The 17,655-nt window shown below is 37.8% G+C and overlaps 1 protein-coding gene across 1 annotated transcript in view; it reads right to left on the reverse strand.

The window, feature by feature from the left end:
• Nucleotides 1–842: 842 nt before the first annotated feature.
• Nucleotides 843–17,655, reverse strand: part of CADM2 (cell adhesion molecule 2) — a 196,220-nt gene continuing 179,407 nt past the window's right edge. Inside the window, exons 9-10 of the mRNA XM_009274511.1 lie at nt 3,877–4,002; nt 843–2,269 (exon numbers count right to left, since the gene is read on the reverse strand). Coding sequence (XP_009272786.1) covers nt 2,151–2,269; nt 3,877–4,002 — 245 coding nt within the window. The 3' untranslated portion in view covers nt 843–2,150. The remainder of the gene's footprint in view (nt 2,270–3,876; nt 4,003–17,655) is intronic.

The raw sequence follows: 17,655 nt of genomic DNA on the forward strand, positions 1-17,655 counted from the left end.
GCATTTTTCCACAGATGGGTATGGAGTGAACTGTAAAAACAAGCATGCAATCACATCAATGCAGACTTATTTCTTTAAAATGTCATACTGTATATGATTTATTATGTTAACACTCAACCACATCATATTATTTATGTCTGTATATTTTGAAAAAAAGTGCTGCTTTGATTGACGTCACCCTTTTTTCTTAGAAATTAACAAGATAAATGTTTCAACAAAAACAATTAAAATACTCTCATATTGTCCTTAAAAGGTTTATACTCTTCTGATAAATAATCTGACACAGCACCTTTATCTTCCATTTTACCATACCACATGATGTCATATTCCAAACTCTCCCTTCCCCACACAAAAATAAAATCCCAGGAGAAAGTCCTTTACAGCAGACCATCATGCTTTTAGGCCTCACAAGTACAGCAACCAGAGAGAAATACTCTTTTGTCAAAGGTGCAAAACTTAGGAGCAAGACAAGCTCCGGCTAGACCAACTTGCGTTCTCCAGTGTAGAATCATTTCCAAGAGCTGTTATGGCAACCTTTTTATTTCATTGGAAGAGGAAATAAGCCGATGGGCTTACAGTGTTTTGTTGTCATATTTAAGAGCATGTGATTTTTCAGCTGTCAATTACACAAAAAAATTCAGAAATAATCCAAACAGAGACTTTCACTGTGGAGCTAAAAGCATGGCAGGAATTCTCTATCATTCACGGTGACATAAGTTTGTACCTCACAAAATGCATAGACAGGAATTTAATATAAAGAATTAGTCCATTTACTGTATACACAAAACATATATCTTTTGTTTTAACACTTCTATTTTTTTCTTTTTTTTTTCTTTTTTCTTTTTTTTTGGCAAACCAACTTAGAGAAGCAGCTCTGGAACTGCCAAATTAAAAATCGAGAATTTTAGCAACTCAATAGTATTTTTTAAGGATAGTAATCAAATGTGGTTGTAATTTAAAACCTGAGGCTGTGCACTGGTTGTTAGCTTAAAACTACCTTTCCATATAACATTGTGCTTCCATTGTATAACAAAGAAAAAATTAACAAGAACTAGAAAAGTTTGCTGCTGAACAGTGCTAGGACATACAGACAAAAGAATACTAATACATGTTATCTACTCAGAATATTAATTTGAGTCATAGCTAAAGGGATATAATGGACATTAGAAAATGCTTACTTGTGACTGACTTAGCTACTGCCAAAAAAGTTAAATATGTATCAAATAATGTTTAATTGAATTTATTATATGCACTATATACAGATACTAAAATGCCTTGCAGTTGTGCCCCATGAACACTTCAAATTTGAGTAGGCAGGTGAGTTCATGTGAAGCAAATAAATTATAAAAACAGAAATTCCTCAGAAAGTTCTCTAATGTTTGCGATCCCAAAAAGCAGTAAAAAGGCAGGACAAATTTGTTTCAAATGAAGCACTATTATCTAACTTTGCAGAATCTGTATAGCTATTCAGCATGTTTTCACCACTGAAACATGGCACTGTTGTCAAGGTACCATTTAAAACATAACAAAACAAAGCAAAATAAAACAAAAAAATCAGCGGACTGATAGGTTTTTTTCCACCAAATCCAGGCATACAAGAAACTATACTAAAAAGATTTCAGTTTGTGTTTCCTAGGGCATATGTCTCAAAAACAAGTTGCTTTTTGAATTATAGATAGACATGTATAAAACATTCTTGGTAAACCTCTAATCTTAGACTTAACATTTTATGTAAGTAAATTAGGTCCTTACCTAATAGTATTTGTTATGAATATTGTTCTATGACACACTAGTAGGGACATGATAAAAGAAAACTGAAAAAGAAGCAAGCTGCACAACATTTAAAAATGTGGAAAACTTGGATTAAGATGGTGATTAACATTGTTAAGGCTGTATATTCAAGCACTGTATGTTAAGAGAGCAGTGGATATGAATTTTAGGCAATAAGAAATGTCCTGCTTTACGCATGATACTGTAATTCTAGAATGATGACGTCAACAGCTGATTGTTGGCATAAACTGGCTACTTATAGCAGGTATGCGAGTTAATTAAGATAGCAGAAGATGGCAGAAATGAATTCTGAGAAATGATAGCCAGTTTTCTCCAGCAGTCAGCCTGATAAGTAAAACTCCAAGATTCTAGCTCTGCATCTAAATGAAATACTCTTTTTTCTCCTCTGCATTGACTTGGCTGCCTTCTGCATTGATAATGGCTGTGTCGGCATCAGGTGCATCTTCAGCTCCTTTTGCTTCATTTGTTAAATATGTTCCTATAGGAATCAGTACAACAGAAAAGAAAAAAAAACACAAAGAAATATTAGGGGTTTTTTAGCTTTATGCTGCATGATAGGAGTACATTTCTAACAATGCTCCAATTGCTTCATGAATGGACAAATATTTTTACACAATTTTACTATACATTATACAGGTATGCTCAACTTTCTAATTCGTCTAAGAAATATTTATAGTATTAATACTGATAATGCATATACACAAATTCAAGTATAGCCACAATAAATTAAGGAAATCTTTTCATAAAAATCCACTTTATCTAACTGTGGTAACAGGTAATATATTTTGCAATTATAGAATAAGTGATAAAATCTTGGTTATCGCATGGAACAGCTACTCATAAAAAACAAATAAACTTTGAAGACTTAAATATTCATAAACTCTTATTTTTTTTAAAAAATCACCACTGATTATTTTTGTATTTCTATTTTTTCTTGATAGTATCTATACTTCAATTTTACAGAATTGTATCATAGTCATTTCCAAGAATTACAAAATTGAGGTAGTTTTATTAACTGAACCCGCTCACATTATACTATCACAGATATTTTTATGCTTAGGATATGAATAAAAAGAATTGTGTACAATAGTCAACTTTCCTTTTGTGAAAACCATTATTTATGTTGGCATAAGATGTATAACTGTTCATTCAGGAAAGTAAAACAAAAGAGACACACTTTCAGTGCCTCGTTAAAAAAAATCTTGTTTTCCCCCGCACAGTCCAATCAAATTAAAAAGATGGCTTTATCAGCTTATGTCTGCTAGCCATAGGTACTAAAATGAGATTTAATGAGTTAATACCAACACTAATCCTCTCTTCACTTTTCTTTTTTTTTTGGCAGGGGGGAGGGTAGGGAATCAACCAAGCTTTAGCAATAGGTCTACAAGCCATTCGGAGGTTAAATCTCAAGAAATGATTTTGGAATTAACTAGGTCAAAATAGGATCATAGAGAGGCTTAGTCAGAAGTGAGTGTCACTCCATCCCTGTTATCATCTCTAATGGCGGGGGGGGGGGGGTTGAGGTGGGGGGGGGGGGAATTCTTAAGGGGAAAAATTCTTAAGTGAAATCTCTGAATAAAGTAAAGCTTGGCCCAGGAATGAACCCCTTATTCCAGTGGGATCATTGGTAAAAGAGTCACTGATCTGAAAACTCACCACCGGCTTCTAATATTATCTTTTAAATACATACTTAAAGTATTAGCACAATTTATTAAAATGAAAAATCTTGTTCACTCTCTCTATATATATTCTGCTGAATTGATATACTAGTTAAAACTATGAGATCATGTAATCAAGTGTCTACAGCTAACAGCCAAAACCAAAGGGGCAATCTCACCTCTTAGTCTCTCTAAATTACTGACTTATGAGATGACCTTGGGCATGTAACTAGATGTCCTTTGCCTCAGCCAGTCCACTGGAAAACTGTGTAAAATTCACAGAGACTTCACTTGTGACTGGACTGTGAACTGAACTTTCTTGTCCAAATAATTTAGCAGATGGGGGAAGGCAAAAGGGAACACCACTCCCAGGTGAAATCATGCCTTGCTTCCAAAAGTGACTGAACTTCCACTAAATCTGTCCTACCTTTATGTCTTGCCAGGTATCGACCAAGGAGAATTATAGAACATAGTGTTACAAAGACAACTACAGCCACTATTCCTCCTATAAGAGCATGGTCAGGTCCGGTCTGTCCAGCCAAAGCATTTGGATCTAGAGGGAGAAACAAAAAGCAAAAGTGGTCCTACACAGACAAAAATTGACAGGAAAATTCACAATACCAAGTTTTGTACCGATCATCCTGAAAATAGGGCATTTCCCTCTTTAATATTCAGCATGGTTATTCCCACTTTTACTACCAGTATCTTATCAACAACATAGTGCTGCTTGTATTCCCAGATTGTTAAAGCCCTGAGGACATCACAGTTATGAAAAACATTACCTTATTCTTCTTTGGCAGAGGTTATTAAATGGGAAAGGTTTCTGGTTTTGTCCTCGTCATTTTACAACTGAAAACCTGGCCACAGCTATTTATAGAAGGAAAAACAAGGAACGGAGAATTGGGGATCAGATAGCATCAGCAGAATAGTGTCTGCATAATACATAATTTATAGAACTGATTCTCAGTGGGGAACCCTTATATATTCTCTTCCTCTCATTCCTATCCTATTGCATCAGAAATAAAAAGGCGGATAAAGTGCAGCCGTGCCAAGTTCCTCTGCACATGGCTGAGTCTGCATGAATTTGGTCAGATAAAGGTATCAGGCAACCTGAAAGATCATCATTCAGTCTCAAGCGTCAGTTTGTGAATTTACTATGAATACTCGATTAACACCCAACATGAGCAAGCTGTAATAGATATAACAATGTATTAGCAGGTTCATTTTACTAACTCTGTGCAGAGCACTAGGAATACTGCCAGATTCAAGCTTTCTGTGCCGGTCATTTGCCTGTTCTGTTGCCTGGTGCTTCACGAAATTTGCAAAGAGGCAATCATGGGAAATGGCACTACTTAGGGGTGAGTAATTCTTTGGAGCTTTTGAGCAATGAACCAGCAACCTGTGACTGTTGACTCACCTGAAATACGCAAAAGAAGGTAAAAATCCAATCTAAGGATCATGGTAAGATTTCTACTTTAATGAAAATGCCTCTGCTACGAAGTAATAGTAATTCTCTGAAGATGCTATTAGCATGTACTGTATGTTGCAATCAGTCTACTCTCACTGCTTCAAGGGCATTTCCCTTGTAGGTGCTGTTTATATTCTACAAATAGTTTGCAAACAACTTCTTTGCTTTGCAAAAGGGAAAGGCAGGAAAAATATTTACACAGAAAAGAGGGCAAGTCTGTAAAGATAATAGAAGGGCCTCTGATAATGCCAAGGAGGTGTGATTCCATGATACCATAATTACATTCTGCTGACCAGGATCATTGTGTAACAGTAAGATGTATACATATATCTACATACACACAAGTGTACATAAATATAACGTTATATAGATGAAATAAAAGAATAATGTTTTCCCCTCCTTTTGTAAACTGTCAGGCATACTGAAACTACACTTTCAGGTAGGCTGGAGCACAGAGTGCTATGGCCACTGTTACAGATACAGTTCTGCTCTTAACAGTCACTGAACCCATCAGGCATGGCTTTGTCACTTATCGCTGGCTTTCTGAGCTCCCACATCTGTCTCTTCTGGCTGCTAAAAGGACTTTGGGGAAGCTGGCCACAGCACTTCTGTGGACATGATGGCAAATAGTAGGTATCGGCCTCAAAAAAGCTAGAAACACCTTATAAAGTCAGCTGTGCCCGCACCCTCCTCCACCTCCATGAACCTCCCGGCATGGTGCTATTGTCGGTGGCACTACGCTGAGTATGCAGGATCATCCGAGGGGACATCGGCTCTATTTTGGTGATTAAAAATGACCCCAAGTTCTGTGCGCCAGCAGCCTCGCAGGGAAAAGCAAGACGGCTGAAATCTTGCCTCCCCAAAGCAAGAGCTTGGAGCGCGCAGCCATCCTTCCCCACGCCTTGCAGAGGCTCTGTTTTCTGAGGGGAGTAAGGAGGAGGTGGCTGCTCGCTCGAGAAAATGGAAGGTGACAGCTTGCTGCAGGATTGTCAGCCTGCTTGAGCCATCTAGCAAATTCCTCCTTCTGTGGTGCCTGTAGCAACGTTGCGGTAAACCTCCTCCCTGCAGCAAAAAGGCAGCGCCCATTTGGGCACTAAGGAGTAGCAATGTCCCCAAGCGCAGCGTGTGACCTGCAGGAGATGCTCTTCCCCAACGCTGGGCCAGGAGCAGCATGAACGTGTTTTCCCACTAAAAGCTAACCCCTGCTAGTATACTAGCAGTAAAATTAAAGAATGAAAGGAGGTATTTTAAGGGATAATATACTTCCTGATGCAGAGTATAATCCAGAGAAGGGTTAGCATAGCACTTTATCCAGAGGCATTTTTTGAAAAGCTGATTGCAGTGTACAACCTTAGCTCAATACCCAGATTTACAACGTATCTCCTCTGTGAGCTTTAATAAACATTATAGATAAAAATCCTCACAATACACTGAGATGAATATGCCTCTGCGTTTTCATCCTCAGGTGACTTCCTATATACAGCTACTCACTCCTCCTCTGACATACCTGATGTGACTACATGAAGTAACCTAAAGCCAGCATAAATATAAGGTTCCCAACTATTAGTGTGGATTAATGAGATTCTACTGCTGCTATAGGGTGAAATTAACTTTAAAATTAATTTAGGTATTCATTAAAATAGAAAGGTAGTATTGTATTTTTCTGCTGCAATCTCTTAACCTTGGTATCAAAGCCAGCTTATAGTGATAAATATTGCTAGACAAGTTTGTCCACGAAAAAACTTGTACATGACCAATTACCATTATATTACCACCGAACAATTTATTTGTTAAAAAGAAAAAAGGAAAGGAAGGAGAGGAAGGAAGAGATGGAAGGGAAGGAAATAAAGAAAGATCCTCAAAGTGGCCAACATTTTCTTGGGAAACAAGCATTCTTTCATCTCAAAATGAAACTCTGTACAACATAAACAAGATTCTGAACGGGAAGTGCACCTCATAGAAATATTCTCCTCATAGAAAAATAATGTTAGCATTAAATATAAATATGCTCTACATTATGCATACAGACTAATGCACTATACTTTTGCCTTTCATGAAATTACCTAAGCCCCATGAGTAAATTATAGATCTGGGGCTATCTATCATCATATAAATAATTACTATGTCAAAATGTGCCTGAAAAGTATCTGAAAGATAGAACTACAGGGGTTTGGAAACTATGCCATTTTGTATTTTAGGTGTTTATACATGTAATGTGAACATGTATAATTATCCAAGCGTTCTGGGCATTTGTATGAGCAACTCCCATTAAAGTTCCTGAAAGTGCTAAGCGTGTATTTGGGTGCCGACCACTCCGCAGTTTGCTTTCCAAAAAATAGAACAGTATTCAGATTATTTTTAGATTCCCATTATAAGCTTCACGGGCTTTACCAGGTAAATCCTACCCTGCCACACACATAACTCCAGCAAATGAAATCTTAAGTATGCAACTGTGCAATAAATACTTATAATCCAGCTGTTTCCATAAAAAAAAAAAAAAATTAGATTACTCTGTTCCTGTTTTAAATATAGCACAGGCAGCTACAGTAGTCATGGCCTGAAACAGTGAAATTAAAATTTTGTAATCAGACTACATCTTCTTCAAAGATCAGTTCTTTTTCTGTTTACTTCATCCTTTGATGAGACTAAGGAAATCTTATAGCAAGATAATGACACAAAAGCTCATAATTCTCTTTTATTTGTTTTTGTCCTAAATTTAGGAAGCCTCTTCAAAATACTGATTGCTGATGCTGTGAAGTTGCACCCATTTTCAACTTCTGGGTTTTGCCCATTACTCTTTGTTCACAAACCTACAGAAATAACACACTTAAAATGACTAAGAGGAAAAAAATACATCATTCATTAAGAAATGAAACACATCACATGAATCTTAGACCTATTAAATAAGTAGATATGTGCTTTTTATGACCTGCTGACAAAGTTTCAGTGTAGAATATTTTTATATGAATTCACATGTTAGTTAAGCAGAGAAATTTTGGAACAGTTTTTCATGCTTTTGCATAAAGTGTATGTTAATTATTCATCTAATTTCATTTTCTTCCTGCATAAGTTTCCTTCTTATTTATGCATAGTTGACTTGACTGAGCAGGCTGCAGGAAAGGGTCAGATAACCCTTTCCCAAGCAAAGGAAGAACAAGCACATTTGTGAATGCTGAAATGGCATATTTTGGGGAATATATGCTCAAGTAGCCCCCTTTATTGCAGAACTTTATTAACATGTATTTTTGGCTCAGGTGCTGAAGTTTTAAAAAGTCACTCTGAGCATGAGATGTACACAGGTTTGAGGCATCCAAAATAATAATTTGTTTTGACTGTTTCTACTTAAAGAAAAATTGGAAATAAAGGTCCATATTTGCTGTGGAGCTTAAATAGCATTCACAAAATGAAGACGTATTAAGCAGATGTATTATTCATAAATTACTGTTCCTTAAGGCTGGGAAAAGAACAGGGATGTCCCATTTCTCAGAGAAGCACTGAAACCATCAGCCTACAGTCACTTTTACTGATTTCATGAATAATCAATTGCTGAGGTAAAGTGGAACCGTTCCAGCAAGGGATCCTGGGGCATGGCTCCATGTTACAATTTATGTGGCAGAAAAATCTCTTCAGGTGACTCCTGCTTCTTTCCCCATATTCAGGGACTTGTTACCACCCCCAGTACAACTTGCCAATACTTCATACTTTTGCAAAAGCAATTGTTTGAAGGGCCCTGCTCAAAATCAGATCAGTAAAGCAATGTGCATTTTAGGGTGGGGAAACCCAAAAAGCACAAAAATTAAATAAATTGCTCTGTTGTATTTGAAGGGCTATTGAATTTTTGCAGGTGAGGGCAGGGTGAATATGAGTGGTGGGAGCCAGTGAGCGTTTCTGGAGAAAATCTAGCAAGGAACCACAAATCATGAAACATCTAAACCTGCACTACTTTTAAGTGCCTTAGCCAGAGGAGCGCAAACTGCAAAAACTATGGGAAGCAAGTAGTTTTGGGTTTTGTGAAGTCCACCAGTGAATGTAAGTTAACTTAGAAATATTACCCATTGAAATCTCTCTGCATTTCAGCTTAATTTCCTAAGGAGAGATAGCTTCTGTGATCATGCTCTTTCTCTCTCTCCAAATTACTTAAGAACCATGGATCCACTACAACGAGTTTTAAGAGACAGTATAGATCTCAAGATTATTGTTTTCCTATAACTAACCTGAGAGGACAGGTTGCTGCAGGAGTTCAGACCTTATTAGATATCAGAGAACCTATAGGAAGGATGTCTTTAGAAAAACCCTGAGAGACAAAAGCTTCAGTCAAAATCTGTGCCCAAGAATCAATTTTTCATTAGAGGTTTCTCTCCATTGCGAGTACTTTGGCGTCCAATACGGCACAGATCCTGTTTGAAGCTTTTCACGTGGTTAGGTGGCACTTACAACATCTGAGCCCTTCCCACCTCACCTTCTTCCTCTTCCCCCCATACCCACTCTTCCTGCTTCTCTTCCTTCTTGTCTCATAACGTGTCAGCTCACACTGCAGTATTTGTATAATTCAATTAAAAAGGCAGTCAACCATGAGGCACAATCTCATTGGAAACCAGAGAAGATTTCTTCCTGCAGTTTATGGAACAAACGTGGTTTTTAAAATGTATTTAGGCTAATATCATGCGCCAGAGTTAGCCACAGGGTCCATGTAATTTTTAACTGTCCCACAAATGTAGGCTTTGGAAAAAACAACTCAATGATTTGTCTAACATCAGTAGGAAAAAAGACTGAAATAGGAATTTACTCACAATATGGATAGGAGGTAGGACTGAAGTGATAGCTGACATGGCATTTGCTTTAGGAAAAGCGGCAGTAGTGCTGTCTGTGATAAATGCCGGTAAGTAGAATTTACCCATTTTAGCATCTTAATTTGGGCACCCCAGAGTTCAATTTCCCTTGCCTGGCCTGGAGTGCTGAAACAGGTACTTTTAATCTCATTTTGTAATATACTGCTAACCACTAGAATACACGTACATGAAACTTGTGAAAGTACTGTTAAGGGGGAAAAGAAAGTTCCTGCACCTTCATTTAAATTGCAAAGAGTAGCTGCCCAAAGGGGCTGGTTGTGAAATTCGTTGAAAATATGTTTTGTTGTTAACCAATTCTGAACTTAAAATATGTGACAAGCTTCTTTTTCCTTCAGTGCCTGAAGCAAAGAAGAACAAAACAGTGTACTAATATACAGCATATATAAACTGCTATTCTAATAGTAGAACATCATCAACCATAGAGAAGACAGGCAGAAAAAAGTTTACTTGTGAACCTTCAAAGGAATTGATAGCCTTTTCTTCCTGTGTTACTGCAGTAGCACATTTGGCCCATTTTGCCTCGAAGTGGTTTTTTCCACAGTACTGAATTATATATACATTCCTATTAAGAAAAGTCCACATCCCAGAAGGATAAAAGTCCCACACTGTTTCAGCAGCTGAACCTACAGCTCCTTTTGAAGAGTTCATGTTGTTCTCGTGAATCTAAGACTTCTTTCAGTGGAAAGAAAAACTCAAATGTCTTCTGATGTGTATTTGTACGTAGGTGGCCCTTGTCAAAGGCAAATAAAAGCATTACCCATACCTATTTATTTTGTAAATGTATTTTTTGCAATGCTAATAAGAGAGCTGTATACCTACAACGTTAAGACGAAAAGTTTAACAATATTTTTCAGGGTCCTTAGAGTCTCGTTCCAGATTTTGTGCCTTGTGTCATTGACACAGGGTTTTTTAAAGTTTTTTTTTCTTTTCTTTTTTTTTTCCTTAATGCTGCTTTAAAAGCTCCAGTTTCCTGAAGGGAACAGTTCCTCTAATTAAAGCACATAAAAGACTTTTCTTATTGACAACATTATATTTTTGTCCATCAATAAACTCATTAATTGCTTCAGACTTTGTCTTAGGAACAAAGAACTAAAATCTGCAAATTTTTGCCTTCATCCTATTTTCTGTAGAGGGTAATTAAGTCAATTCAGGGTTTGAAGAAATACTTGCAGCCTGTCCAGCTATAACTTCTGGCTACTGAAACAGAAGGCTGTAGGGAAAGAAACAACTGGCACAGATGACTAGAATTTCCCTGTTAAGTTTCTCTCCTTAAATGAATAAACTGTAGGCTGCAGCAACAGGCAGGTGATGCCTTAACTCTGCTTCCAGCATTTTAATTTTCATCTTCTTGTGAAATTCCAGAATGCTCAGTGACTCCATTGCAGAAAGCAAAAGAAAGCAGGTTGAAGTTTGGAAACTTCAGCCTATTAGATACTTAAAACAAAAAAACAAAAAAAAACAAAAAAAAAAAGAAAAAGAAAAAAAAGGAAGAACCCATCCCTACCTAGAAAATCAAGATGCATGACTTCCTGCTTTGTAAGAAAAACCACATTTCATATGTGTCATCTTTCCTCTGATGACTTTCTATCAATAAATATGGTAGGATCCCTGCTCTTCTTGGTTTTATTCATCAAAAAAAGGACAGGCACCAGCTGGAGTAGGTGTGTGTGTGCGCACACAACTCCTTTTCTTGTCATCAGAAGTTAATTATCTATACAAATAATGAACCATTCTCTAATTAACACAGAGACTGGAGATGCCAATGTAGTCTTCTGCTCCCTTCCTTGTAGTACCTTATAGTTGTGGCTTTTGGTCGCTTCTTACAGACTTTGTTTTGCTAGAGAGAATATGAACATGACTGTGTGGGAAGGGAGCGTGGAGCATGTGCTCAGCAGAGTTTTCTGAGCGTAGGCATCTACTGCTGCCTGCTATTGCAGGGGTTGGGGCCAGGCACTCGGATGGTCTCTGGCAGTCTTATCTTCCACATACCACGAGAAAGCAACACACTATCACCACAACTACACTTCATGAACTATGGTGAGATTGCTAAGAGAGTAATCGCTCAAAGCATTTACAAAAGTTATTCTGCTAACCTTAAGGAAGTCCCAACAGCTTAAGCCTACTAGAAAGTAGTATAAATGTTTCCACTGTGACTTTTTTGCCACTTTGTTTTTATGCTATCTGTTATACAATCTCCCTCACAGATTGCTTCTCAGAGCTAATCAGTGCCACTGCAGAGCCCAAATAATAAATACTACCTCAAGTAAGCAGTGCAAGAAAGACATGCTTTCATCTGAGAAATGGTATGAAACAAATGGAACGGTTCAGTGAAGCGTAGAGATAGAGACGAAGCTGTTCCCGATGGCAGAAGCTAGGGAGAAGTCTTTCTCACCAGTAAAGCAGAGCCACAGACATAAAGTTAGCCAAGAACATGTATTGTTGTATAAGGATGAGAGAGGCATGAACAGATTCACAGTTGCACAAGGTACATTGTACTGAATATGTTCATGAGAGTTTTAAAACCAAGAAAGGCAGCTTAAATTTAATTGAAGAACAGCTCTAATTAAAACTTACTCTGTGGTGGAAGAAAACCTATTGTTCAAATGAATTCTTTATGCTTGTCATACTAATTTTTTCTTACCAAATCAGATTAGAATAATTATAAGCTTATAATGACATCGAAACACCCCAGTAAACCAGCCACTTACAGCCAGTATCTGACACCTTATTCATGCTGAATAGAAATTTAATCTGTCGTGGGACTACTCAGTATGAGTAATTGTAACAGAATTTCCTCTTTGGCAGTTAATAGCATATTTTATCTGTCAATATATCTCTAGAAGAGTAGCCAGGCATACTTGTGGTTAGGGTAACTGACCCAAAAGAGGCTGTTGACTGACCCAGCTCATCTCAGAAACAAAAATGTGAGAGACATTAGCAGAGACAGTCTGTTGTAATGCACAGAGTAACAGAAAAGAAGAGTAAATTATTGATAGGAAGGTGAGCACCCCTGTTAATATGTGAGGCATCTTTTATAGCTGTTTTAATTAGGGCACAAAATCTTATGTAAATTCTTTGGGACAACGGCAATATGCATTAGTGACGTTTCTGTCCAAGCAATAAAGCTACCTTCAATTTGTTTGAATTTTTGCCTGTGGTTTAATGGAATGCTATCCATTCTTTATGCCAACTCTGTACTAATGGAAACAACAGTATTTTCCCCATTTAATAATGACATGCTTGATGGAATTCAGTATCTTAACCAAATTCTCCTCTGGGAACATTAAGACTTTGTCGTTTTCAGATGCCTTAAAGTTAAATACCATCCAGCTATTAGGAAGCGACTGTTTGCTCTTGATGCCATTGATTGATAATAGATTTGTTAAGAATAAGGTTGATCTTTGCTTTCCTAAAGGCTTTTTGTATTCATAAAAAAATAAAGCTACACAGTTTTCGGTTTATGGGTCTACTTTTTTTTAACTTGGCAGCATGCATTCATTTCCAGCAGCACTCATGATCTCTACTGTCAACACCGCTAGCTGCAATATATCCGGATTCTACCAAGGGGGTCACATCCACACCAGTTTGCAACTGACAGATTCATTTCCTACCTTCTCTTGAGACAGCAATGAGGACTGAAAAAATCAGAGGTCCACTGTAATTACTATGTATATTTCAGATTAAATAAATGTGATAAAAGCCTCCATCTGGCTGTTGATCAAACGTGCAGAGGCAGGCTGATTTTCAGTGGCATATTACAATATGTCTCTTGTAACAGTCCCTGACGCCATCCTGTAAATTACTTACATTTGGGATTAGTTGACTACGGCAGACAGAAATATTACTCACTGCTTAAGTGCTGCCTACTGGGAGTATGGGAGACGTGGTCTAATCTTAAAGTTGTTAAGCAAAGCATTAAGAAATAATGGGGCCATGTTTATTTTACTAAATGCCTATTGTGCTCACACTATTTGAAGATGGCAAACCCAATTTAATAGTAGCCTGAGACTGTTCCTGATGCTGGAAACCTGTAAAAAGTCTAACTCTGGGGAAATAAGTGTAAGTGGTGTGCTGGAACAGCTCTTGAGAAGAACTTTAAAAATCAGAAAAGTCCTGCGCAATATGTCAATAGTTTCAAATTATACTCTACTTGCTGAAAAAATGCAGGCCTCTCTCTGAGCAGAAATTCAGAGATTCAGGGCCTTTCATTAAAGAAAAATCCCAACTAGCTACCCAAAAAAGAAACAATAGAAATTTCAAGGGAAAAACAGAAAATGATCCTGCCATTTCTCCATTTACTTTACACCTCTCCTTGTAGTGCTGGTTGCAATGTGTGGAGAGTAAAAATTTACTACATTACTGAAGGTCTTTTAAAAAACTTATGGTAAGAAAGAAAGTCTAGGGAAAAATGTGTGGGGGATATTCACAGAGCAACTAATTGTGGGTAGAAGGGCTGTTCTTGCTTATGATTTACAGCTCCTTGAGGTTTACAACTCACAGAAGAACAGCAAAATTAATTCAAAACTGAAACTACCAGTGCTTATTTTTTAAAAAAAGACAAATCTCCTCCCCTAGCCAAACTATAGGTATTTCTGGTCTACAGTATCACATTTGTCCCTCCTGTTGAACATTCATTCTGCCCAGAAAGTATACCAGGACACTCTGTGTAAATCAAGGTGCTGCCCAGCAAGGAGAGCTTTGGCCCTTTAAATTCTTGTTGTAAAGCCCAGCAGAAAGCCCTTGTTGATCTACAGCTCTTAAAAGGACAGCGTCTTTGTACTGCAGTGGTTAAAATTGGTTTCCTTCTAGCCATTGGTCTGGAAAAAGCTCTTGGAAGCATTCATGAGCCTCAGAAACATCTCATGGCATTTTTTGGTCTAGAAATATTCTGCGCATCTCCTATGTGATCACTCCAACAAGTAACTTTCCCTTCCTTTCCCTATTCAGTTCTTATTCTGTTTTAACTGCATGAGATTTTCCATATAATCCCTTCACCCTAAATTATCTCATTAGCCTACATCACTTGGCATCCACTCTTACTTAACTGAAGTGGTTCATGAAATGACATCTCCTCTTAACAGGCCTCTAAAAACTTAAAATAAAAATGCAGTCCGAAAACATGATTCCAATCATTATGACATTCTGTTCAATGCAGAAGGTTTTGTTAGTCAGCAAAATTTTAGTTATGACTATCTCACTAACATTTATAACAATATAATTCCCAGTATGAAGCTAGTAGATACTATATTCAGCTGGAAAACAGAGATTCTTTCTGAAAGGTTGAGCATATGAAGCCAAATGTGGATATTTCAAGTTTTCTGGCGTTACAGCCCTTAATTGAGTAAAACGAGTAAGTAGGCAACAAATGGGACTTAAAACAGGATTAAGTGCTTTTGTTGAGTTGGAACTGGAGTGTTAGATCCCAGCTTCAGTTTACAAGACACTGGCTACCAAAGGAGACACAGATAAACTAAAGAAGGAGCTAGGACTCCTTTAGCTGTGAGAAGCAGTGTTTTTAGCCTTCCTTGCCCTCTGGAAAGCTTTAACAAGCTGCTCCTCCTCCTGCAGAGGTGAGATTCGTGAATTCAGAGCCCATTGCGACAGCGTCGCTCTGACACCAGCATGTCTGGGTCTGGCGCCAGAAGCAGCAGCAAGCCCGCGGCGCTGGACAGCGCATAATCAGAGAGTCCCTCTTGCTGGTAGCAGCCTCTCAGCAAAGCGCTGCTCTTGTCACCTGGGCCAAGGAGGCAGCACGTGGCCTGTTCCTGCAAATTCTATTTCAGTACTGAAGGTGGAAAGGGTTTTTTTACAGCTTGCGGTCTAGCAAAATCATACAAATGTACACTTGCTCTGCCTAGTGATGACTTCGTCTGCTCACAGCAATGCGTGAGGCATAGAGGTTGGTGAGGTATCCCTCCAGGACACCATGCTGGTGACACCCCTTGAGACAAAGGTTAGTTTTTCCAGGGATAAGCACGGAAAATCAGGTTTAAATCCTTGCCATGCAACAAATACCTGGGCGTGCGCTTTGGCAAAGTGTTTTCTTTATCTGTGCCTCAATTCCCCTAAAATAAATTGACACTCATGAACAATGAATGATCTTGACTCATAGAATGACTCATAGAACAAGGAATGATTTTGAGATACCACAGTAGTAGGGGTAAGGCAGGTACTTCACCTGTCCTTACAAACAATATTCTATATAATAGTATTTAAAAACATTTGAAATGGACTTTTGTGGGTTTAAGTTTTACTAAGCTTTTGTTGGATATCTTTTTCCATTTTTGGATAAAAGGAAACTGAACATCTATTATTATGTGTTTGCATAATGAAGAAATTAATAGCTGGATGCCTTTAGTTCCAAGAGATGAGACTGAACAAAATAGCCTTACACAGCTATGTTACTAAAAGTCATTCACACCAGGTAATTGATAAGGATAAAAATAAACAGAAATATGGGAATAAGCCAGAAATAGGATGAATCTGCTTCCAAATTATGGAAACAAACAGAGAAATATTTGGGATGTTGTTAAACATTGTTAAGCATGTCGACATGAACCCTTGGGTTCATAAATAACCTTTAATTTAACAGGAAAAGTTGTTCCTTTTTAATAATAGAATCATTGAATATGTAGGTCAGCTGATACAAGAAGGTAGCAGAGAATTAATGTTTAAAAAATGAACAGCTATAGTCTCTTGGCTTCAGTTTTCTTTTTCATCCCAGTAATGTCTACTTTCTCCAAAGTGCTAATAATTTATGCATTACAGTTAAACTTAGAAAATTATGATTAAAACTTCTTTATATTTAGTTACACTAACTTCCTAAAATCTCAGGGGAGCATTTAAAGGTTAGTTCCTTTATCTGTATGTTAATCAAATGCAACAATACAGTTTGGAACTTTAAAATTACATGAAACAAGCAAACTTGCATCTAGCTGTCAAGGTTTCCGTGAACGGTATTACAGGGTAATCCTACCATTTTCGTGACAACTGAGCAACAAAAACAATCACAACAATCACAATAAAAGAGCCATAAAATGTTACTGTTTTAAAATAATGTGTGCACAGGTACCGCAATTTCTCTTAATAACTTTAGTAACTGTTCAAGCACATGAACATGTGTTGTGGTTTAACCCAGCAGGCAGCTAAACACCACACAGCCGTTTGCTCACTCCCCCCCGTGGTGGGATGGCGGAGAATCGTGGAAAAAAATAAAAAAGTAAAATTCATGGGTTGAGATAAAGACAGTTTAATAGGACAGAAAAGGAAGGGAAAAATAATAGTATTAATAATAGTGATAAAAGAATATACAAAATAAGTGATGCACAATGCAATTGCTCACCACCCGCCGACCGATGCCCAGCCAGTCCCCGAGCAGCGGTCACCCCCCTGGCCAGCTCCCCCCGGTTTATATACTGAGCATGACGTCACATGGTATGGGATATCCCTGTGGCCAGTTGGGGTCAGCTGTCCTGGCTGTGCCCCCTCCCAGCTTCTCGCTGGCACAACTAAAACATCGGTGCGTTATCAACATTATTCTCATCCTAAATCCAAAACACCACTGTACCAGCTACTAGGAAGAACATTAACTCTATCCCTGCCGAAACTAGGACAACATGTTAGATATTTCAAGGGATATTTGTGCCTTTCATTGCTGCCATAGGGTATAAGCAGTTAAATCTTCATGGTACTATAAACTAGTACTGTTCCAAAAGTTACCATGGCTCTGCAAATATAAGCCATAATGTAATATATTTCACATATGTTAAACATGACAATCCTGGTGAATGATACACAAAAATAAAAGAAAGCAGCAAATTCATACCCTGCAGAGGTCAGCTAGTTAGTGGCTGCCCACACTCATAGACAGTAAGGGTCACCAAGGTGG

The sequence above is a fragment of the Aptenodytes forsteri genome, unplaced genomic scaffold, assembly GCF_000699145.1.
Source record: "Aptenodytes forsteri isolate BGI_AS27 unplaced genomic scaffold, ASM69914v1 Scaffold207, whole genome shotgun sequence".
Lineage (NCBI taxonomy): Eukaryota > Metazoa > Chordata > Aves > Sphenisciformes > Spheniscidae > Aptenodytes > Aptenodytes forsteri.